Here is a 25,512-nt window from a genome sequence, read left to right as displayed (position 1 = left end):
TTGATACATAGCACCGTGCAGACTTCAGTCAGTCGTTGCTGTTTAGCCTCACTACTATTTAATATATATTTGATTTGGATATCAAGTGGCCTCATTGAGCAATGGAAATTGAGCATATCTAACACGCAGCCACACAAACACATGAACACACACTGACACACGTCCCTGCATGCTGTGTGCAGATTTGTGTTTATTGTGGAGGGCCCATCCAAGCATGGTGGTTTCGCCCTGTTGGTGTGACAGCTCCTAAGCCTCACACATGAAAGACTGACAGGGAAGTTTTATTACACCTTTTCTCAAACCAAGTGTGAGTGTGTGTGTGTGTGTTTCTGTGTTCTCAGCTGGGAGAGGTGTAGACAGCGGTCTGGCTGAAGAGTTGCCAGATTTTCAGAACAAAACATGACTTCACAGCAACACAGCCGTCGCTGTGCTTTTATCTGTTGCTCTTTTATAAAACTTGTTGCTGTCAGTGCAAACACGAAGGACTAATCCTTACACACAAACACACACATGTGCAGACCCAGACAGGGTTTGGCTGGAGTTTTGAATATTTTCTGGATTAAAAAATAACAACAGAGAAGTCAAACACTTTAGTGATAATTACAAGATTTGATTCTTTAGCATGGTGGAAATCTTACATTAGAATTAATATTGGACCAGCCTACTAACATATGAAAAGATAAGACAGCACATGCATCAACACCAGTAAAATACTTTACCATTACAATACTTTTTTCAGATAAAACATCAATTTTCAGGAGAAAACAGTGGTGCTGTTTCACACAGGAAATGTCCCATATGATTTGTTGAGGCCATCATTTAAAAACTAAATTGATTACAAGACAAGATCTGTTTGGGGCCACATGTGAACTATAATGTCTATGATATCATTCACTGGGTTTCTCCCCAGTCACAGCTGCTGTGCGAACAACCTCATGCACACATGTACAAGGTGTTTGATCACGTCTTATTTTGTGGTTGTGTCTCACTGATGATTTCTCTTAAAATGGGGAGACACCAAAACAAAGAAATAGTAAGAGACATAGAGAGGTGTTTGCCAGTGATGACAGTATCCATACCTCAGGAGTTACGACATGTGAAGGTGACAGACAGTATTTGGAAAAGCAACTCTATGTTCATGTGTGTGGATGTATGGGTGTGTGTGTGTGTGTGTGTGCAGAACAAATGGCAGCAGAGCTATGGAATGCTTGTCTTATACATACTGTAGCTGCTGTACTCGTGAACAAATAGACAGTAACTATGGCAATAGAAAGCAGACGAAACACTGCAAGAACCACACACACATACACACACACACACACACACACACACACACACACACACACACACACACACACACACACACACACACACAGAAACCACACTTATGTTGTTATCAGAAGATCAGGATATGAGTGATCACTGCATTTCTAAGCCAGGGAGTTTCCTTTCCTGGCTGAGGCTCTATGAAATTAGTGTGTGTGTGTGTGTGTGCGTGTGTGTACTCCTTACCACTTCCAAGCAGCTTTGACCTGCCAGGAGGTAAACAACATTGTCGCCTAAGGTTGTTCTTAGATATACCTCAATTACACACACTCATGAGTTCAGGCAAGCACATGCACTCACACATGAACACATTTGCACATTCACACACACTCTCTCTCTCTCTTTCTCCAGAGAAGCAGTGTATCATATTTTCACTTTTCATTGACAATCCTTGGAAGTGAAAGAAAGCAGTGTTCTCTCATTAAGAGCCTCATTCAGTAATTCCATCACTTGTCATGTCACAATGCAGAGCTGTAAAAGACACCGTAAATCATCCAAGTCAACACCATAACTAAGATTTATGATCGTCTGTACGCGACTGATTTCAATACTTTCTTTGCTCCTGATTCTGAGTATGATGGCCAAACCTTCCCAATCATTTCTCAAAGGTTGGACTGTTCCTTTAACTTGCTACAGTTGATAGGTTTCTTATCTCACCCGTGTGACATTATCCTTAAACCAATATTGCTGATGCTGTGCACCTGCAACAAACCCAGGGCCGTTGGATGGGAGGGAAAAGTTAAGGGCCTGTGACTGACAGGAGCCTTTAAACACTAGGTACATATTTTTTCAATATAAAATCATTAACCAATTATCATTAATAGAATATTTTATTTACAATGTACCATTAAAGCTAAGTTTCTTGTTCTATTCTTGTTTTTGTCAAAAAGTAAACATCCAGAGAGGTTTTGTATTGCATACACATTTACCCATATGCAATGCATACATACATGTAAACTGTAAAAGATGGCCTTTAGCATATTTCTCAGACAGGGTAACAGTCTTGCATGGAATAATGAATTCCTGTGAAGGCAGAATGTTGCATGTAGGTCTGCAGTGTAATATTTTCAGGGTTGAAGTAACCTGCGTTGGTGGAGTGGTGGAGCCCAGTGTGATATCTTTTCCTAGGGCCCAAAATTCCTGCAGGTGCCCCTGAACAAACTTACACGTGACCTGTTGGACGTATTCCTCCACCAGCTCAGCAAGAAAGGAGACTCAAATAGTTCTGTAACTCTGAAACATATCCACTTAATCTGGCTGACATGGACTGCACTTTCAAATGCAATGTTTTGCAGAGGACATGGATTGGTATGGAGAGGAGGACTGATTCCAGAGACTCTAATAAATATCTGAATGTATATATTATATAAGAGTAATGTATTAAGACAGTTGAAAAAAAAAATAAACCAACCCTTTAAGATAGACTTAAAAGGGAAAGTAAATTAAAGGTGTGCAACCAGAATCGCAGGCCCTTTTTCTTTAAAGTTGAAGCGACTGAATCTAAGCTGTAGACTTAAGACTCAAGTCACAAGTCCACAGTCTTGAGACAGGACTTAGACTTGACTGATGTGAGTCCTGACTTAGTTTAAACTCAACCTTAACTTAAATATTAAGACTTTAAAACCTCAACAATTCCCCATAAAATTCCTCTGAGATGTTGCAGATAAAGTGTAGAACACTTCACCTACAACTATGCACAGAAACATATTCCTGATTGGTTTGTTCCATTTTCCTCTTTGCAGATCTCGTCTGGTTCTCTTCTCCAGAAAACCTGAATCCAGGCACATCCTGCCTAGCTGTGGTGCATGGAGCCTGGACATGTCAAGACATGCAACTTTTGTGTGCTTCAATTGCAGAAAAAAAAAAAACCACACATACACACACACTCATACGCACATGCAGTCACAGACACAGTGACAAGTGGAGTTTAAAAAAACAGTTTATGTATAAGTAAAAGAGTCTCTCCGTGTTCTGTGCATCAGCATGTGTTTATTTCAGAATATGTATGTGTTTGTGAGTTTGGAAATGAGTATGTGTGTGTGTGTGTGTGTGTGTGAAAGTCTATGGGTCCCTATACTGATACCTGGAGTCAGGTGGGCTGGCACATCTAGGGTCCTCTTTGAAGGTGTGTTCATGTACACACACACACACACACACACACACACACACACACACACACACCAGCTGTTTCTCTCTTCTACTGCCCTTTGATGTCTCCACTTTTTCCATCCAAGCCACTGTAGTTGTATCTCTCTCTCTCTCGCCCTCTCTCTCTCTCATACACACACACACACACACACACACACGCACACACACACACACACACACACAATCTGTGAATCATTCCGTACTGTTATTACAACTGTTTATTACTTTTAAAAACAAATAGTAATGGACCTTTTTTAAAATCATAGTCCTGTTCTGTTAGAGAATTACAGGGCAGATGTGACTGAGACTCTAAACTCAAGGTAACACAAAAGTTTATAAAAAAAGTTTGATACTGTTCTACCAAAACACACTACAAAAAACAACCCATCTTAATGAGCTATTTCCTCGACTATTGAATCCTAAAATCTGATAATGCGATCTATTAGTTCAGCTTTTACCTAAACAAATCAGCTTACAAAAAACAAGCAGAAGCCAAAGCCAGAAAACCTTAAAATGCATTTTTAAAAAAAAGTTCTCTTCGAAAACTAACTTACGTTAAGAATTTTGCAAAATTAAACACTGACTATGAAAGACACAGAAAACAAGGGAAACACTGCTGAAAACAGTGGAAGTAGAACAATGTCAGTCCAAAGGCAAAGAAGAATACATTTTAAATTGCTGAAAATTAAAAATGACAAATGCAGAGTTTTTTTTTTTTTTTTGGTGAATCTAAATATCTTGAAACTGAAAACAGTGTACTGTGATATTGGATTTTTCCAGTTCATAGTGCCATTTTACAATAATTAAACAAAAAAAAGTCTATATGACTTAAAGATGTATATGTGTCTATGTGTGTACACACATAGACACACTCAGACACAAACACATCTGTCTGTCTTTATGTCAGGCAGGTATGGTAATTATTGTTTAGATTCAGCCCTCTGCAGAACATATGTGTCGGCAGTAAAATGCTCAGATGCAGAAATCAACGTGTCTTTTCTTTCTTAAATGTCACTGCTGTTATAGCACAGGATGCCATGGCACTAAAATGGGGTTCAGTTTCATTCTCACTCATATACACAATCTCTTTTGATAAGCACATGCACACACACAAGCACGCACACACCAGGTTTGCACGATTTTTTTTGTTTAATGCTATTCCCTCAACATTTCAAGACAGTATTCAAAGTAAGGTCTTTGGTGTAAGGTCACCAAAGCAACCGAGCCTGAGAAGGTTAAACCACTCTGACCTTGTCTGTTCAGCACCTTGGACCAGTTTTTCTCATTCCATTTCTCTCTCTTTTTTTTCCACTGTGAGGTGAGCTTGATTTTTTTTAGAAAGAGATTCATTTTTAGCATTTCAATATGGAGAAAACATGCGACATGAGATTAGTAAACTGCACACAGATCCTCCCATGAACAAAAGGTGTCTCTTGTCCACAAATATTGTCTAACTAGTGCATGCACATGCTTTCTCACATTTTCTATAACACTGAGATACAGTCAAGATACAAAAAGAAATACTGAAAAATTCTTTATTTACTACATTTTGAGAAATACACTCAATGGCTTTCTTGTTGAGAGTTAGATGAGAAGATAAAATAGCTTAACTTAGCACAAAGACTAGAAACAAATCTAATTATAAACCTTATTGACCTTGATTGTGTGTAGAATAAATAAATATCCGGATCATAAATAAACAAAATTAAACATGCAATTTCTGCGAATCATTGCCCTGTTCAGCCATTCAGAGGTGCTTCATGGGAAAGAGGTGACTGTGCTGACTGTGGAGCCTCAGATCATCAAAAAGCTCTGTTTTTAACCCAACATTTTCCCATGTTGTAATCTTCTTCTAACCATCTTCCCTTCATCTTGGGGCCATTAAGACCTTCTAGTGTTACCTTGCCTGTTTGTGGCCCAGCGGAGCCCCAGAGCCCCAGCCTTTGTCCAGGTCCGGGCAGCATGTGAATAGGATGCCCATGCGAGGGGCCTCTCAGCCCAGATACACCTGATACCTGGCTCATACCCTCAGAGCAACACCCACCCACCACCCCTCCCTCTAAAGTCCCCCACTGGACACCCAAACCCCCCCCCCCCCCCCCCCTCCCCCCCCCCCAACTCCTCCTCCTCTGGTCTGCCTGCCAGCTGGCTTTTTTACTCACAGACACACAACAAGAATGAAGGATGTTATTGTTGACAGTATTGGCAGCTCTGCCCCCCCACACTGCGTGTATGTTATGTGTATGTTCTCAGTTCTGCCCTCTGTCTTTTTTGTAGAGTCTATGAGGGCTCTGCCCTGTTGTCTGAGCCTCATATCTGTGTGAACTCTGTGTTCACCTTTGAAGTTCTCTACCATGCATCCCTGCGCCCCCTCCGCCCCTCCCTGTCTCTCCTCTACTGCTTTGATTCCCTTTCTTGTTACGGGGAGTTGGCTGATCCAAAGATAATGCCACTTAGTCTCTTCTAGGCTGCATATTGAAGAAAAAAAAAATCAGCATACACGGCTCAGGTGCAGAACAAATAAAGAAGTGCTTAATCTTGTTTGATCTGTTCCTTGTTTCATTTATTTATTTGCACATTTCGATGTGTGCGTATGTACTGTAGGAATATCAAACAGAGGCAAACATATGGGATAAGTTCAAAAGATAGGTGGGCACAGAAAATGGATGGACGATCTGAAAAACTGTCCCGGTAACTTTGTTTGCATTGGTTCATTGGCGTGCTTTCTCCACAAACTGTCTATTGCTTTCGCTTTTTATTGCATGTCACCAATGTGCTGAAATAGCACAGTTGCTTTGAAGGCACACAGGTGGATTAAAACAAGCCTCACATTTGCATGTTGATGACAGTTCATCCGGGCTGGCTTAAGGACAATAAAGTTAAACCTTTTCATTGCTTTTTACAGCTTTCACAAACAGTAGTAACCTTCACAGAAGTTTCCCACTGCACATCTGTCTCATGTTGGTGTCTCCAATGTGTTAAGTGCTCTGGAACGTTCTTACTTTCAGCTTGACCTGCTGGAATTTAGAGATCATTTAATGTGAATTTAAATTAGTGTGTTATAAGATTGTAGAATGTCCTTTTACAGTGATATCATGAATCATGGGATTCTTTGTTTAAAACCATCACAACTGGATTTTTGCAGGTGATGGAACAGTCTTATCATTTAGTAGCTCTTAGTCCTCTGTGCCAAGGTCATTAAAACGATTTGGTTTTCCTCAAAACCACAACCTGACCGCTGGGAACACTTTTATACATTTTACATTGGGAAACTTTAACTTTTAATCACTTCTAATTTTCATGTCACCCACCCATCTTTTTTTTTAAACAACTAAATTAATTAATCAAATGCTATTTTTGTTTTAGCAGATGGTTGCAAGTTTCTTTTAATGTGTAAAAGTCATTAGCTGTAAGAGATCAACTTTGTTTCCTGCTTCAATGTCCTGTAAACTTCTTATTTTTTGACTGATCAAAGAAAATCTGTATTGATCTTTCAACCCTGCATGCCAGTAAATAACTGTGTGTGTGTGTGTGTGTGTGTGCACATACGACAATGTGAATGTTTCTACAGGAAATGATAGATGGCTTATTTCGATCTCTCAGCTGTTGAGCCCTCAGCCCGTTTACACAAGCCCACGACAAGGGCTTTGTCAGCAGAAACAAATGATCTATCAACACACACACACACACACACACACACATGATTTTGCAGCCTGGTCAGTGGTGAGTATGATGGATTGGACCTGAGATGTGTCTTGTCTGGGTTATTGATAGGCAGGTACCGGAGTGGCAGCATGAAATATTAATAGAGTGGAGCTAAGCGCCGATCTGACAAAGAATGAGAAGGAGAAAGAGAAGGGCAAAGAGAGAGATGTTTGAAATGCAAAAATGCAATGACAGTGTCCATACCTGAGGCATTACAACATGAAGAAGGGATGAGAAGCATTAGAAAAGCTTAGCATTCACATTCGTGTGTCTGAGAATTTGAAATATGTCTGATATCAGAATCAAGTGATTTCTCAATGGAAATTCCCTCCATCCTTGATACATTTGACAAACACACACACACACAAATCTTTCTCCCTCTCTCTGTTTCTGTCACTCTAACCCACATCCTGTTGTGGTGCTTGTTCTCTCCTCTGCTTTGATATCTGAGAACCGCTGACTTACGTGGACAGACAAAGCACACCTTTGTCTTTGCCACACTGCATGAGTGTTTGTCATCATTTTTTGCAATCTAGGTTTTGTGTGTGTGCATGTGTGTGTGTTTGACTGTGTTCATGTTCTTTCTACCATAATGACAGTAACAGCCACACACCCAACAACAACAAACCCTACCCAAGAATTTGTTCCCAGAATTACACTTAGAAAGGCAGAGAGGGTTGAAACATCCCACCGTTATTAGATGCAGAGAGGGCATACGATGCACAAGTTTGTGTGTGTGCGTGTGCGAGTGTGTGTGTATTGACACAGCACCGCAGCGCAATCTATACTAATGATTTCCCATAGACACCTCAAGTTGATCTGGGAACCAGGGAGGATGGGAGGGAGAGAAGTCAAAAGAGACGAATGAAGAGATGGAAGGAAAGAAAGACTGAAGGAAGAAAGAGGCAGCACAGAGGAATGTAAGGAGGGACAGACACCAGTAATATGAATCAACAATTTACAGCTGAAGCACTGCGCGCTTATTCTTGGTGCTTTTTAGGTACAACTTCGTTCAGAATCTGGCAGAATTTTCTAAAAAGAATTTATGACTTTATAAATGGTTCTGGTAATGGTTACTTACTGATTGATGCTTACTGATCAGTTATAAGCCAACAACAGTTGCTCTTTTGCTGGTGAGTCATTAATAATCAAGTCAATAACAAAATGCTAATGGGTTTCTCACTTTCTAATGAGCAATCAAGTCTGGAGGTATGAATGTTTGTCAGTCATGATAAAGGGTCATGGGCTTCTCACTCCCTAAAAACCCATCAGCAAACTTAGAAAGTCATCATTATAAACGTTAATCAGTCAGAAGCCTGTAGTTGTAAATGTTAATAAACAGTTACTATACCGACTGTGACTCTGATTCCTTGCAGTTAAAAAGACAAAGTAAGAGCCCTCAGAGACTTCTCACAACCTGGCAAAGGTGCTTTCAGTGATGGAGTATTACTGATTGATAAAGCATTAATAAATACCTAATTAGCCATTGTTAAAGCCATTAGATACAACTTACAAGCTCTTCTTAGAGCTTCTAAGTTGGGCTGTCTGTCTCTGTCTGTAATAGAGGGAGGGAGAGAGAGAGAGTGTGTGTTCGTGTGTGTGTGTGCTCGTGTGTGCATGCATGTGAAGCCTTCAGACGTGCACAGCGGAATTTCCTCCAATCACCTCACATTGTTCAGTCTAACAACAAGTCAAAGACGACAGGGCAGGACAGCAACACTCTACACCCTTCAGGGTGTCTCTGAGGAACCATAAGCACTTCCAGGTCAAAAGGCCAGCCGGATGATCTCAAGGGCAATGAGAGGAGCAGACACACACACACACACTCCACAAAACTCAGCTTCAACAAGTCATTATGCCAGAAATTACGTCTGGAAATTGCACATTTCTGTTTTCTTAAATTTCACCATCTAATGAAGCAGCACTTCTGTACATATCAATACCTCTGGTGAAGGCTCACAGTAAGCCCAGTCGTGCTTTGTACAACATTCTGACCTTTATGTTATGTTAAAAAATAAGTAGCAAGAGAGCCTGAGAACAGATGTGATCGTTATCCTCTCTGGTTTCTCATGCCTGACAGAGGGAAATTACTAATACTGAAGCAGGGATAAGAAAACAGGACAGACGCAGAGAAACTGTCAGAGGCAGTGTCAAGACAAGTGAAAATATCCTTTTCCATCCATTAAAAAAAAAAAGATTTCAGTTTCCTGTGAGCTAAATGATGCTGCTCACTCTTTAATATGATCTTCAACACGCTGCTAAAGTCTGACTAATACACTAACACTCTCTTGCCCTTTAACAAGCCACTAAACTAGTGGTTGTACAGGGGAATTCAAAGTGTTAATATAAAATTAAGAGCAGGTGTGATTCAATAAATATCATCACCTTACAAATAAAATATACGTTCATTCCTCTTCCCCCTCCGTCTTTCTGAAACAATCCAATATGTTCTCACAAACATTTACAGTTCTCTAAGAAAACCACACAATAAATGAATCACAAAGGCAGCAGAACCGTGGCTTCTTAAAGCTGCATTAATGCATTTTTGGTTTCTAGGGGCAGAAAAACCCTGAAGCATGCTCACAGAGCATGAAGCTTGGAGCCTTTGGGCTGTGAGACAACAGTGCTAAACCACTGCACCATCATGTCACCCTCCAACAGATACACACCCACTATTATCACCATTACACTGTATATGGTTTGGTAATTTGGTAGTCCCCAGCGCCATGAAGGCCAACAAAAACACTTTTTTTTTTTTTTTTTAAAGAGCCATTTTCCTCATCCACTTTAAGCTTTAAGATTCTACATTAGTGGAAACAACCATGACAAGGGCTGTGACCTACACTCACTCTGGTGGTGGTAAGGCTGCAGACAGACTGTGTTTAAACATGAGCCTGAACACTCACAGTCACATGACCCTGTTGTGTGCAGCATGGGTGTGTGTGTGTGTGTGTGTGTACATATGTTATCAAAAGGAAGTGATTATAACTTGGTAAGGGGGAAACCTCCACTTCAGCTGCTATTGTTCAGTCCTTCCTGGTTGTTACAGAGGAAGACGCCACTCCATCACTGTCACACTTTTTCTCTGCCTCGCCTTCACTCACACCTTCTCTCTTCTCTTTCACTTGTTTGATCGGTTTATTTTCACCTTTCCCTTTTCAATTTTTTGAAATCATCCTTGTATTTATCTATCTGCAACGATGTGTCTAAAAGAAAACCTCAGGACTGCACATGAAGATAATAAAGATATAAAGACACAGATAGAACATGGATTCACAAGAAGAAATTTCCTTTGATTTAGCAATACATCAGCTTTCAACACAACTCTCAACTCACAATTCTCACACACTTACATGCACTACGGGTCAGTTGTGTTATGCTGCCATCTATTGTTTAAGACACGCAATGGCTGATTAAAGCAGCAGCATTTGCAGTCTGGAACCACATGATTATTCACACAAATTTCAAGCCTCGTAGCTACTTTTTCAACAATTTCACTTCAATCTGTATATTTTATTTAGACTATTTCCATATGATTACATCATTTGTAGTATGAGTAGTAATGGTGGTGATTACAGTTTGTGCATTGTACATGATCATCTAAACCACTTTAAACAGGACACATTAGGAACATAAACATCTGCACAAGGTGCAGATTATGACATGAATGAAAGACAAAAAGTCTGCAAACGCATGAAAGAAAATAAAGTGTAATTTGATTTAAAGGGGCAGGGTGCGGGTTGGTAGGTAATCAGTCATTTATAATATTGAATTCGTGACCTAAAGCCTGCAGTTTCATACCATTGATCATACTGCAAAGGAAGATCTGCTCCTCATAAACACAGGCCTTTGAAGGAACCCGGGAGGTTTGTTGGTGACTTGATTGAAACTCGCACGGCTGCAGGTGAATGAACCAATAGGGGCGTTACATCAATCACAGCTAATTAGATTCACCCGAGGCGGCTCTGCTACTTATAACCTCCCCACCGAGGGTTTCATCAGTTTTTCATCAGTGCGAGCCAAGCAGCTCCGACGTGCGTAAAAAAAGAAGAAGAAAAAAAAAAGTCCACCATGCCCACCAAGAACATGACTGACGAGCGGATCTCCAAATTCAAGAACAAGGGGAAGGATCCAGCAGTAAGTTGATGTTTAATTTTCGAGGTAATGCGTATTAATGAGTTTATCGACACTACATGTTGTGCCACTTGCAGAAGCTTCGTGAGAAAAGGATCTCGGTGTGCGTGGAGCTGCGCAAAGCCCACAAGAATGAGAGTTTCCTGAAGAGGAGAAACATAACGCTGTCCTCTCTTCCGGACGAAGAGGCCCTTTCTCCCGATTACATCTCCAACGAGATGGTTAGTGCACAGAAACATTGAACGATCAAAAATCAAACCAGTGTAGGCTCTAACAATCGACCTGTTGTTTAGGTCACCTGTTTATCCATAGAGGAGATAATCAAAGACGTGAACAGCGACAGCAAGGAGTCCCAAACCCGAGGCTGTCAGGCAGCCAGGTGAGACATCAGGGTTTCAGTATTCAAGCTAATAGAGATGGGGGGTGGGAGGGCTGGAGTTAAAACGTACGATGTTTAAGTAAATTTCCTCCACCCCTCCTCCAGGAAGCTGCTTTCTCAAGAGCGTAACCCTCCTCTGAAGGAGATCATAGATGCTGGTCTGCTTTCCCGCTTTGTGTCCTTCCTGTCTATGGACGATGAGCCGACTCTGCAGTTTGAAGCAGCTTGGGCTCTGACCAACATCGCCTCTGGAACATCTTGGCATACACAACAGGTGTTAACACAACTATGGACAGCCTAACGTTTAAGTTGACTGACCTTAACTATTTAGTTTCACAGTAACTTGGGTTCACATGGTCCATGATGGGCTTATGAAGTCTGCAACTTCTTGAATTGCTCTTTCTGAATAAACCTAAGTTAAATTGGCATTTCTGTCCTCAGGTGGTGGAACATGGGGCTGTACCAGCTTTCATCGCTTTGCTTGCATCACCTTTGTTGCACATCAGTGAACAGGCTGTCTGGGCTCTGGGAAACATTGCAGGTGAAATCCAAGTTGAATTCATGTTTTATGTTTCCATCATATCCAAATGAGAATTTTGAATTACAAAATATGGTAATGTTTCCAAAAGTACAAAACCTAAGTGGTTACCCACCTTATGTACCAATTGGGATGTAATTAAGCTATGAAGTGACTCAAGGCCCATGTGTCTTGTACTGCAAAGGTCTTAGTGCTGAAAAATATAAATCAGTCCAGTAAAGACACTGGTGGTAAAGACAGACTCTATATCTGTTTAACTGTGGTTTGCTTTACTAATGTCACCAAATGTAACCGACAGGCGACGGTCCGGCTTATCGAGACGTCCTGATTGAGTGCAATGTGATTCCAGCCTTGCTGGCCCGTATCTCCCCAGACACACCAGTAAGTCAAACCTTTACAAGACCAGCTCCAACTATGCTCCCACGTTCTATACTCTTCCCATTTCACTTGATTATTAAAACTTTACAAAGAAGGGTTGGGGTCACATTGTTTAAAACTAAACTGCTGTACAAAACCCAGAAAAGTTCACTCTGTTTTTGACATGCAGCTCTGATAGAACACATGTATGTCCAACTTCTTAGGGGGGAAAAAAAAGACCTACACCTGGTAAAGATTAAATTAGTGAGTAAAACCCAGTAAAGAGTTTCAGATGTCACACTGGCTTCCTCAGTGTGTCCACAAAAGGCTTAACCCCCCCCCCCCCCCCCCCACCCATGTTGTAGTAGCCCCTGACGCCTGTAAACAGACTAATGTGTGAAATCATCATTAAGGTTTTAGAAGTCTTAATTTTGCTGCTGTGTAGCCATTACTCATGATTTATCGCTCCAGGTTGGCTACCTGCGTAACCTAACATGGACACTGTCCAACTTGTGCCGAAATAAGAACCCATTTCCACCCTTGTCTGCAGTCCTGCAGGTAAGTGAATGACCCCAGGTTGGTACTCACTGATCCTCAGTCCAGAAAGGTGTCCACAATACCAGTAAGAGAACTGTGTTGTGACTGTCCATCAGGTGCTTCCCTCTCTGATCCAGCTGCTCCATCTCAGTGATAAGGACATCTTGTCTGATGCATGCTGGGCCATCTCCTACCTGTCGGATGGCGACAATGACCGTATTGATGTTGTAGTAAAAACTGGCATTGTCTCTCGACTGGTGGAGCTCATGAGCCACGAGGAGCTCAGCGTCATGGTAGTGTGGTGTCGAATCATTAAAACTTAACAAGTGTTTCAAACAATATCAAATGTCCAGTAGCAACCTGTACTAGTGAAGTAATCCTAGTTTTTTTTTTTTTTGTTTTTTTTTTTCCTCACCTCCAGACCCCAGCTCTCCGGTCCATCGGCAACATAGTGAGTGGCTCCGACCTGCAGACCCAGACAGCAATCGATGCTGGAGTTCTGAACATCCTTCCTCAACTGATGAGGCACCCAAAGGCCAGTGTGCAGAAGGAGGCAGCGTGGGCGTTGTCCAACATTGCTGCGGGTCCCTGTAAGCAAATCCAGCAGCTTATCACTTGTGGACTGCTCCCCCCTCTGGTAGAACAGCTTAGAAATGTGAGTATAACATGAATTGCGTGAATGCTTGGCGTTTGAAATTTACTTGCATAAAAAATATGTATCCATTTCCACAGAAGACATTTTGACAAAAGCACATTAAACAAATTGAATGATGGATCAACTCATTTAGCTGCTTCAGTTTCAGGGTCCTGATATTGTACATGTCACACTATCAGGACTTACTGGGGCACAAATGCCCTTCAGCAGCCTTCAAACTGGCTCTGAAACAGCTTTCTTACACAACAAAACAGATTAACTATTCCCTAATTGAAAACTCAAGTTAAATTACAAGGAGTAGCTGGAAATGGCTGCCTGGAGACATAAATATATAACACAGACCATGTGGGGTTTAAGTCTCACTCTGGTCTGCTGGTCTACATGGTGACATTTTACAAATTGTTGTTACTCCTGTAACAGCCAAGAAAATGTCCACTTTTCAGCTTTTTCAAATCAATGACACAGATTTGCTTAAGCCATATGTTCCAGTTTTACTGGAATTTAAATATCACCAAATTTGGGGATGCAGTTTTCACTGGACGGCAGCAAATGTTAAGTGAGCAGATGAGCAATGCCCTGATCAATCTTTTCACAGGGAGACTTCAAGACTCAAAGGGAGGCAGTGTGGGCAGTGACAAACTTCACCAGTGGGGGCACTGTGGAGCAGGTGGTCCATCTGGTGCAGAGTGGAGCCCTGGAGGCAATAATCAACCTGCTGCAAGTTAAAGATGCTAAAGTCATTCTGGTTATACTGGATGCCATCAACAACATGTTCATGGTGAGGAGGGCGGGTGGGCACAGATTAGCGTTTGCATCTAATTGGTCTAAAACTTTTTTTACAATTTTGATCCAGCCAGAAATCTGACATGACCAGATAACAGATGGCTTCAGTTACTGTATATGACTTTTCAGGCAGCAGAGAAGCTCGGGGAGACGGAGAAACTTAGCCTGTTGGTTGAAGAGCTGGGAGGGCTGGACCGCATTGAGATGCTGCAGAACCATGACAACGACATGGTGTACCAGGCTGCACATAACCTCATAGAAAAATACTTTGGTGATGTAAGTGGTTGAATATACAGCAAATTGCACATCTAACACTTCTTTCCATCATGGATGTTAAATAGATCAGTTAAATTTGGGGAAAAAAATTTTCAAAAATTGCCTAAAGCTTACTTCTATCTGAAAGTGAGGTAGCACACTTTCTCCATTTGCAATTTTAAAATTCGATTTATTCTCTTGTCCTTCTAGGGTGACATGGAGGGAGTCAAGGTTGACACTACCGACGATGCATTTGTGTTTCAGTGCTCTGATGTTCAGAGAACATTTGAATTTTAAACTGAAAACTTTGCTCTTGTATGTGTTTTAATGTTGAAAGTAAAATAAATGACATGCAGTAAATTTCTTATTGCTGGAAGCATGAAACTTGAAACTGGTAAGCAAATCAAGCAGTAGTGGATACAGGACAGAAACAGATATATTTTAAAGACCGTATGTATGGGTGGCATGTGCGTCTTCAAAGGACTGAGGCAGAGCTGTAGCTATGTTAAACTCAATAGAGCCAAAATCCTGATTAGCCTCCATTATCTGACTTGATAAAAGAACTTGAACCTTTTGGGATTTAAGTTTGTCAGTGATCAAAACTACATCTACATTTATTAGCAAGGTAAACATTTACTGCAGTACTGACACAAATTGCCACAGTTGCAACACATTTAGTTCCCTGTTTATTAGGTACACCTAGCTTTAAAAAAAAAAAAAAAAAAAAAAAAAAAAGTTAATACAACACTCATGCTATTAATCCTACCTTTTATAACTTATAAAGTTCTTTTTTTTTTTTTTTACTGTCTTAGGGGTAATGATTCCACTGAGGATGTTTTGTGGTGCTTTTGAACTGTACTGCTTTATACAGTGGTGTTTATTTAGACAAGCCACATTATTGTAAATAAGGTAAATTATGCAATACATCCAAACAGCACTTTTTTTTTGTTTTTTTTTTGAGTGAAAAACTGAATTGTTTCCTGTGCTATGACCTCTGAAGGTAAAAGAAAAAAAAAAAAAAAAAAGGGGACTTTCCAAACAAACTCACATTGTTAGACAAATTTCATCAGAGTGGTGATTCTCAGTAAGATCTTAAATTAGTTTCAAGTTTCAGTTATGAAACTCCCACTTCTCCACTTAAAGTGAAAAAAGGAAGGACTTAACTTACGCTTACTTGTGACCATTTAACAAATTGATTTTGCTTCTTCCCAAAACATGCATTAATATAGATATTCAAATGCTATAGTGTTTGTCATGTTCACAAAACTTTTGACCTGCTGCTTTGTACTTCTGATTGGCCAACTGCTTTTATATCTGACAGCAACTAAATTATCTATTGAAGCACCACAAATACAACCATGAAAGTCATTCTACTCTTTGATTTAGTTTTAAACTAATTGCGATACTTCACCTGTTTAAGGTTCAGATACAGACATTTTCTCACGTATCTCCACTTGTCAGTGAAGCCATATGAATTGCTTTAGGCCTGTTCACCAGACCCAAGATATCTTTTCATTAGCCGGCTTCACTGAGACTTTCATTGGATGTTCTGAGGCCTGTACTACGAAGCAGGATCTGGGATTACTGCGGTAACTCCAGGTTTAACCCCTGGCTTTTCAGGGCTATTGGCAGGTTTTGAGCGGTTAACCTGCTCCAGAGCAGGTTAAGCTGCTCTGGAGCAGGTTAACCGCTTCGATACGACACAGATGAATGGAAACGTTTTCCACGAAGTGTCACGTTAAACATCAAGAACACACTGTCAGCGGTTTTCATGCGGACTATTTCTTTTGTAAGATGGACTTCTGATAAATTGTCTGCAACTTTCACTCCTTTAACCTTGCAACTTCCATCTTTTGGAGCTGTTGAAACCGACAAAAAAAACTGTTGCTGGCAAAAACCCTGGGGAAATCCTTGGGAAGTACTCCACCCCTCTCCTATACACACCCATGTCAGTTCTGATATAAGAGAAGACAACTGGCATCATCTAGACCAAACACCTCACCGGCTCTGAGAGCTACAGCACCTGCTGCACCATTATCTGGTAAGATCAAATAGAATAAAATACATTTAATCTATTTACTCTCTCTTCTCATTTTTCTTTTGCGGGGAGTGAAATTAAGTGGGGTTTTTATTCAGATTTTATTATAGAAAAGTTGCTGCTGCTTAATAATCTGACCGTAAGTCATTACTATCCACTTAAAGAATGTCCTGTGATTTGTATACTTTCTTTTAGGCATTGTCATTCGTGTTGAAGGATAGCATGTTGATGTTAATTGTCCTCTGCTGCTTCTGTGTGAGGATGAGACCTCTGGATGCAGAGACGGTAAGATTACAGATCCATACAGTAACATATTCAACACTGTTCCCTGATGTTAGTATATTCCCCCAGCTTGTAAAAAAATTATTCATACTGACATAATATTAATAATTGTAATAATTTTTATGTTGTAACATGAAGATTTGTTGTAAAGGGAGCACTCACTAAATACACAGATCTACACATCAAAGTCAGGTTACTTTAAAGCAGGAGCACAACTCACTACTTGAGCCATAGTGACAAAAAGTCAAGATATCTTCTTGAGCCAGAAAAACAAATGATGTGGTTATTATAATTGTTTGCCTAGAATAAATCAAGATGTTTGGTACAAAAAGTACTGAAATAAGACTCAAAACTTTAAGTGTTACCTTCTCACCATGGAATATAAACACAAAAACACAATTTCCCAGAAAAAACATATATTATAATAACACATAATATTTAATATACAAAGTTCTATCATTAAAACCATTAAAACCAAACTAACGTGACCGGTTTTGTTAGTGCTGAGTGTATTAGAAAGTCAAATTTCACTTGCTGAGTTATGTCTCTAAATTGTACATCTTGTTTTTCTGCAGGCGGTTGTTGGGACATCATCTCCACTGGAGGCTACAACGGCTACAGTGGACCCAACGTTAGCTTCCAAAGCTCCTGTAAAAGTTCAGAATACCTCCACCCATGCTGTCACTAATGCCTCACTGAAGGTCTCCTCAGGTCTGTCCAGGCTCATCAGAATCCCTCTGAGCTTGTCTCTGGACTCTGTTGATGACATGTATTACGGCTGCTCCCAGAAGATGCTTATCAAGGTGAAACGTCAGTACCTGCCAAGGAGCACCAGGGAAGGTCTGCACGACACATATACTAAACTTTGTGCTATTAGAGCTATGAAGAACAAGGACATCTACGACCCTCTGTCCTGGAATCACTTCAGGGCCCTGTGTGCCTACACAGCGGGGGCCTATGATGACTTGAACCGAGCAGTCCGCAAGGGGAAGGCCTCCTACAAGACCTCGTTCGAATTCCACGCCCTCCACTTCCTGCTGTCTGATGCCATCCGGCTCCTGAAACTCAACCAAAGGAGCTGCTACACCACCTACCGCAGGAGCAAACTGCTCTTCAGCGGGGAAGCTGGACAAACCATCCGCTTTGGCTCCTTCGCCTCCAGCTCCTTCAACAAGGACCTGCGTCAGTTTGGACGAAGGACCTGCTTCGAGATCCACACATGTTTCGGTGCCTACCTCAAGTTCTATTCAGAGTTTGACTCAGACGAGGATGAAGTACTGATTCCTCCTTTCGAGATGTTCAACATTGTCTCCGTGGACACGTCAGGAGAGAATGATTTACACTGTGATGTCTTCTACAAGCTGGAGACTGCAGGGGTTTACAGCAGCCTCAACTGCCAGGCTCAGGACCTTTAAAAGGTGCTAGGTCTTCAGTTATTATATATCATTTTGATGCATCAGTTTTGTTATGATTCACGGCTTTGAATTTATTAAAACAATTATTTTGAGATTGAAATTCATTCTTGACTTGGAAACAGCAGATGATATAACGATGCACTGACCTCACCGCGCGTACCCTTACGAGGCTAGACCTCCAGATAACGTCTGGTGACTTTTCTTGCTTTTACTTTAGTCACAAACACACACTGTCATTCACGTAAAACCGAAATACAACAGAAAAAACAACACAAATCAGTATCTGCACAATAACTACGCAAAATATAATGGGGCTAGCAAACAAACTCCCAAATAACACGCAAGTTAGCTAGTTCGTGCGGTAGCTGCTAACATAAAATGCTAACAACACAATAAACATACCACTTAGAAAACTACACACACACACACACACACACACACACACAATACTTACAGACTGTAGTGTTCCCAGGCTGAAGCGTGTGCAACCACATTAACCAACTTTATGAGCAGGTCTCCACGTTACTGACTCAACTTGTTGACTGTAGTAACGTAGCAGAGCGGAGCGGCAAAGATGCGACTTAGAATATTACGGGAAAGAGCGCTCACTCTGTCGCTGTTTCCAAAACCAAGAAAAGTACAGAACACTCACTCTGATACAATTTCCATGAACTAAAGGAAAATATATCTTTTACACTTTTTAAAATACTTTTTAACACTTTAACTCATGAACTTTAAATTTTTATTTTTAACCTTTTTAAGACAGCACAAACCATCTCATCATATTTGATATTATCACATGATCTATCATCAAATTGTAGCTGAGCACTTTAAGGACTTCTCATTCATGTTGGCATAAAAGTTGAGATAGAAAGTTAATTCTCAAGCTGTTATAGACTGACTATACCAAAAAACTAACCCCAAAGTTTGTTTCCACTAGTTTAAAGCAACAGAATTTTTACATAACACAAAAATTCATTTTACAAATATATATACATACAATATATAAACATGTTTCTTTTTAATCTCATTTTAGTCTTTTAAGAAATGATCAAAAGTAACTCTTGAGCAAATCCACAGCACCTTTCTTTTATCATCAACACCAGGTGAATATCTGGACAATGACAACGTGTCTTTACAGCTGATACCAAATAGTATCAAACATTTGTTCACAGAAACCTTCTTAAATAGTCTGATATCACGTCTGAACCCAGCAACTCCAGACCAGACGAAGGTCCATGCACCACTACATCTTTGTCCAATAACAGACAATAGCTGAATGACTTTGATTATAATTTGGAAGCTGACGTAATAGAGAGCACGAGAGAAAACTGAGCTAAGCAGAGGTCCCTAATAACAATGGCATATTAAGCCACAGTTATATGCCTCATAACCAAATACAGTTAAGGTGAATAAGGCCACAGACGGTGATGAGAAGTGAACTTTTAGCATTCAGTCTTAACACAATGATGTGTGACAGTGAACACATCACAGTACGTGTAGCCAAAATCTGTGAGGACATATGGATACAGCCACAGACCTGTGCCCAAAAACGTGAAATAAAAACTAAAAACAGAGCACCTTCTCGAAATTCACATTTTTCTATAAGGCAGCAGACTTTTGTTCTTGTTGCTAATATCTGTTTCAATCATACATATATAAAGTAGGCCCCACAATTCACTGTTTTACGCAAGACAGAATTTTAAGATTTCAGTATTGTCCTTTCCTTAATTTGCCCAATGTGAAAGGAAATTCCTGACAGGAAGTGTGGCAACAGGCAGTGGACTAGAAAGGCAAGAAAGCGAAGTTATTGCTAAAAATATCTACAGCAATTCTGAGTCAACGTTTCAGCTGAGATGAGTAACAGCCGTTTAAAATAGAAATTACTATTGACCTAGAAAAGTGTGCGTGCTTCACACAGGACAGCGATTTGGCACCTTGAATGTGACCAGGATGTGTTTTATCAATGAGCAAGAAAAGAATACATTTTAAAAAAGGAATATTACTGGAGGGAGAGATGGATTGTGAGAGAAGTGGATCCCCACAGAAGCACCAAATATCATCTCCTCATAGACTGTCAACGTGTGTGTGTGTGTCTACATCTTCTCATAGGTGAGTTCATGTCCGCAGGTGGTGCAGGTTTTTTTGTAGAGGTCCTCCTCTGGATCCACCACCTCCTCTGGTCCATACTGATGTTGGTGAACGCTGGTGTCTTTGGTCCACATGCTGCTCCTCACTGCCCTGCGCAGCTCTGACACACACACACAAATGACAAACGATGATTTTGAAACAACCCACAGTGTAACTGGTTTGTCATTTGAGAGTTGTTTTTTTTTGTCTCAAACAGGAAACTGACCTTTGACTTTCTTGTTGAAGCGTTTTTGTTTCTGCACCTCTCTGTTCTCTTCCCTCGTCTCCCTGGCCTCCTCCAGAGCCTCCTCTGAACCCCACACCTCCATACATCTCTTCTCCACCTGTGGTGTAAACACACACACATACACACACACACAAATACACACATACGTACATCATTGTTGAACAAGGAAGAGTTATTTGGCCTTTGAACCTAAATGACTGTTGCTTTGGTTTAGCGATTCAACCAACAACTAAATGATTTATTAATTATTTAGTTTAGATAAAATGTTATAAAACTGTTAAATTTTCCAGAGCCTAAGACTACATGTTCAAATGTCTTGTTTTGTCCAAGCAACACCTCAAAATTGAAAGATGGCTAATTTTCCACAAAGCAGCAAATCCTCACTTCAAAAGAAACTGGAACCAACAAATGTCGATTCATTTCATGACGAGTGAGTAACTGATCTATCAGTTACACTTTCCATGGTTTTTAAATATTATCTGCAATTCCCACACATCCACTGACCTTAAAGGGACAAATTTAAAGCTACACTGAAGTAAAAGCTTATTTTTCATTCTTAATTGAAATGGTTCTTGACATGATTTTCAGAATCTGGAAAATTAGACACCAGATTGCTTTGGGTGGATGTTGTCTTGGCAGCCAATAACACACCTGGCCACCAACTACTAAGACAAGAAGGACAAAGAAGGATAAGACACAGAAAAGACAATAACAGAGACAGTAACGTCAAATTACAAAATATTTGCCCCAAAATGAGTTGGTCAGTAGTTTTTAAATCCCATACTTGCAGTGAAGTGTTACTTTACAAAACCTGTATAACTGTTTTGCAATTTGGGATTTAACATAATGTGATATAAGTTAGCATGGACTGGAGAAGTTTTAATTGATTACTGCATTACATTTAATATTATAATGAACACCTTGATTCTTTAGGCTTCAGTCAGACGACACCCATCACCACACACACAGAAACACACACACACACACACACAGCACAGGACAGCACCTGTAGTTTGAGGTAGAGCTTCATATCTCCCCAGCGTGGGTTGTGGGGGTTTTTCTTCAGTATAAACCTGAGCGGAGGCTCTCGCTTGTCCAGGTCACAGTCCTTCAGCAGGTAGTGCTGCTTGGCCTCAGTTCTGGAGATCAACTTGTGCTTCTCCTCATTGTCTCTGCGGAGAAAGATGCTTAACCTGTTAAGTCTATCTGGCTGTATTTCATTCATATAATTATGAAAAAAAACCCAAAAAAAACAAAAAACAAAACAACAACAGAAAGATTCAAGGACAAAGGATGGGAAAACAGAAAATGGCACTATGAGTTTTGAAAATTTTAACACTCCATAAAGTCAAATTTAAACCTGAATGACCAGAAGATTAAAAGTTTGTAATCCATCTGTGATGACAACCAGATGGTGTGTTAATCCAGCAAAGATTGAACTTTCTTGGAACAGTGGTGCTGCACCATCAGACTAGTTACACTTCAAAATACACAGCTAAATGTATAGAGAGTATATGTATGTAGAGTCCAGCATAATAACAATAACGATATCAAACAATTTCATAAAATACTACTTAATGCCATTTTTATTCTGATATTTCAGATATTCTGTTAATTTTATTAATTCATCTCCCTCATTTAACTTTTCCTCAAGGAAAGTGTCACTACATGTAATCAAAAGAATAAAAATATAATCCAGTAATGCGCAGACAAAGGATTGTACTGATGAGAAAGAAAAACAATTATAAAAGGCATCTCACTGACACATAAAGAGAAAAATAAACATAAATAAATAAGGAAAATTAAAGGAAAATTGAATTAGAAAAATTCACAACTCTAATAAATACTATAGACATGTTATGCTTTTCCAACAGTTTCATGAAAACCTATTATATTTTGATTACATGCTCACTGTCAACCAAACATCTGCAGTTATGTGTGTGTATGTGTGTGTGTGTGTGTGTGTGTGTGTACCTGCACTTGTCACACACAGACAGGTCAAAGCTGTTGCTGAGGTATGAGTCCATAAAGGGTTTTTGACAGTCATCGCACATCAGGTAGTCTGGCTCAATGACTGGAGCTGGAAACAAAACACACACACACACACACACACACACACACATTCAGTGAGGTGATTCAAAACATACAAATACCATATGTGTGCACACGCACGAGTCACGAAACACACACACACACACACCTGGCTGGTGCACCACCTTCCTGACCCTCTGCTCTTCCTCTTCGTCCTCCTCCTCCTCGATGAAGAAGCCAGCGCCGGAGTCGATGGTCTTGGAGACTTTGGCCGAGGTTGCGCCCTCCACCGCGGACAAAGGGCGGCTCGCTAGTCGGGCTTGCCTCAGCATCAACGCGCGCTGCCGGTTCCGCTCGATTTTGGCTCGCATCGCCGCAGAGAGTTCGGGTTTAGGACTCTGTTTTGGTTCGGGACCGGCAGCGTCCGACCCTTCTGTCTCTGAGGGATCCATGATGTTCCCTCAAATAGCGATCACAGCATGGAAATGAACTAAATGACTGCGGAGACCGGTGGTTACTGTCCTCCACACGGAGCACAACGATGGACTGTTGTTACAGAAGTGACAGCTGCTTCCGGCTGCTTCTCTTTCTTCTTTTTTTAATTTTGAACCTTTAGGTGCATTACCGCCCCCCAGCGGCCACGAACAGTGAAACAGAGACTAAATCCTACGTTGGTTCTCTGGTCAGTAACATCCAAGGAATGTTTGTTGCATATGCCACATGATCAGTTCATTATTGTTTAGATTCAGACTCTTCTTTTTACTTTGTTGTCTTTCCTGATCATACTTACCATAATCCAGTGGTTCCCAAACTGGGGGGCGCAGTGCCATAGCAGGGGGGGCGCGAAAAGACTGAATGAATTAATCAATAAATAAATTTTCTTATGTACCAAAGGGGGGGCCCAGCAGAGAAAGTTTGGGAACCACTGCCATAATCCATGATTACATGCCAGCCCCCCTGCAACAAACCACTTCCCTGAATGCTGTCTGAGTGGTTAGTCTCTGAAGGATTTTCTTTGAGTTCTAGTAGCATCCCTCCTATCAGGTTTTCAGTTCTTCTGCTATCATATCATGTGTAACACTAGATATCAGAAAACTTCTCCGCAGCTCTGACATTTGGAAATGAGAAATCAACTGACAAAAAAAATAAAAAATGATGAAGTGATAGAAGGGTTTGTGTGACACTGTCTCCAGCTTGATGGTTGACAGACATTTACCGTATACTGAGTGGGTGTCCTCAGTTGGCAGTGAAGAGAAACGCAGGAAGAATACAGGCAGGTGAGTGTGTCCTTCACTGGTTGCCCTCAGGTGTCCACCGAATCCCTGTTGCATCATGCCGATCATGGAAGAGAGCCACGCATACTGCCGTAAGAGGCTTGTGTCAAAGTAAAGCAGATCACATCCTGATAGATGACACTGCAGATCTTACCGCTGTGGTGAGGAAGCTTGACAGGTGACGTGAACTTACTTTTTAAGTGGTTCATCAGATTTAAAATCGAACATGACCTTGCCAGTTAACAAATGATGTCTACAGTGCAACTGTCTTAGCCGTAGAGCAGCTGCATGAATTCCAAAAACCTGTGGCACAAGCCTTGATCATCATTCACAAAATATTCTGTAGTTTAATTAATTTCATCCAGTCTGTCAGACACACTAGGTCTAAATCTGACCATCAACTCAAAAGGCCAGCAGTGAAAATTTGATTTCATTTATTTGATCATATAACACTTTATACACAGTTGAATGATATATATGTTTTTACAGTATGATACATGATTCAAGTAGTACATGAATATGATTCCATTCTTGCATAACGTCCAAGGGAAATACAAAAGCATGTTACTGTTTATTATATTTCAAACTGGTTGAGGATTGATTCTTGTAGATATTTCTAATTGCATCCATTCATACACACGTCTCACATTCAGATGATCCATCAAAGCAAGAAAGATATACAAATGATACTGAGTCAGTGAGGCTAAATATGAAGCTGGATTCTGAGATTATGCGCTGACTATCATTACATACAGGAGCTTATGTACAGTTTTGCATTACAGTTTATAAATCTTTTATGCACATACAAAAAAAAAAACACATTTTTAATAACAGGAGATTAGGAATAGTTGGGGGTCAATTATGTGGACAATCTTTTTTCATATTCATTTGGACAAAAAAAATAGCATTTTATGAAAATTTAAAAAAAAAGAAAAAGGTGGGTTGACCTAGTGACACAAAAGGAGATTTTTAAGCCTTTGGAATAAGGGAACTGATTTATTTATGGAGGACGGACAGTTAGACCAGTTTTCTAAAACAGAAAAATGTCTACATTAAAAAGAAAATACAAATTTAATGCAAATTTATACTTGAGAAAAAACAAGTTTTCTCATTCTGCACGCTAAGATTTCCCTTCCAAAGTTAGCATATAGATTATAAAACTTCTGAAAGAAGATTTTAGCAGGTCGCCAGCTTTCAAATTCATTTGGCTCTTTTGTTGTTTCGGGGTTGCACATGACCAATTTGACATTTTAAACAATTCCCAACTCCTGCACTACT

General features: G+C 40.3%; 3 protein-coding genes across 3 annotated transcripts; 2 read left to right on the top strand and 1 right to left on the bottom strand.

Annotated features, from left to right (window-relative positions):
- The first annotated feature begins 11,198 nt into the window (after positions 1 to 11,198).
- kpna7 (karyopherin alpha 7 (importin alpha 8)) lies at positions 11,199 to 15,167 on the top strand. The gene is made up of 12 exons (XM_041037000.1): positions 11,199 to 11,316; positions 11,391 to 11,534; positions 11,607 to 11,692; positions 11,798 to 11,966; positions 12,134 to 12,233; positions 12,529 to 12,611; positions 13,059 to 13,145; positions 13,241 to 13,417; positions 13,546 to 13,779; positions 14,375 to 14,557; positions 14,692 to 14,838; positions 15,028 to 15,167. The coding sequence occupies exons 1-12, from the start codon at positions 11,251 to 11,253 to the stop codon at positions 15,112 to 15,114; spliced, it is 1,563 nt and encodes a 520-aa protein (XP_040892934.1). The 5' UTR covers positions 11,199 to 11,250; the 3' UTR covers positions 15,115 to 15,167.
- A 1,623-nt stretch (positions 15,168 to 16,790) lies between these two features.
- Positions 16,791 to 18,617, top strand: LOC121180963 (NAD(P)(+)--arginine ADP-ribosyltransferase 2-like). The gene is made up of 3 exons (XM_041036679.1): positions 16,791 to 16,858; positions 17,051 to 17,140; positions 17,713 to 18,617. Exons 2-3 carry the CDS (start codon positions 17,078 to 17,080, stop codon positions 18,550 to 18,552), a joined length of 903 nt encoding a protein of 300 aa, XP_040892613.1. The 5' UTR covers positions 16,791 to 16,858; positions 17,051 to 17,077; the 3' UTR covers positions 18,553 to 18,617.
- A 669-nt stretch (positions 18,618 to 19,286) lies between these two features.
- Positions 19,287 to 23,523, bottom strand: xpa (xeroderma pigmentosum, complementation group A). The gene is made up of 5 exons (XM_041035246.1): positions 23,130 to 23,523; positions 22,904 to 23,009; positions 21,936 to 22,101; positions 20,909 to 21,026; positions 19,287 to 20,803 (listed from the first exon to the last, which is right to left on the bottom strand). Exons 1-5 carry the CDS (start codon positions 23,410 to 23,412, stop codon positions 20,649 to 20,651), a joined length of 828 nt encoding a protein of 275 aa, XP_040891180.1. The 5' UTR covers positions 23,413 to 23,523; the 3' UTR covers positions 19,287 to 20,648.
- Between the last annotated feature and the right edge of the window lie 1,989 nt (positions 23,524 to 25,512).

The sequence above is a fragment of the Toxotes jaculatrix genome, chromosome 4 (genome assembly GCF_017976425.1).
Source record: "Toxotes jaculatrix isolate fToxJac2 chromosome 4, fToxJac2.pri, whole genome shotgun sequence".
NCBI lineage: Eukaryota > Metazoa > Chordata > Actinopteri > Toxotidae > Toxotes > Toxotes jaculatrix.
This window is presented reverse-complemented; position numbering and strand designations above follow the sequence as displayed.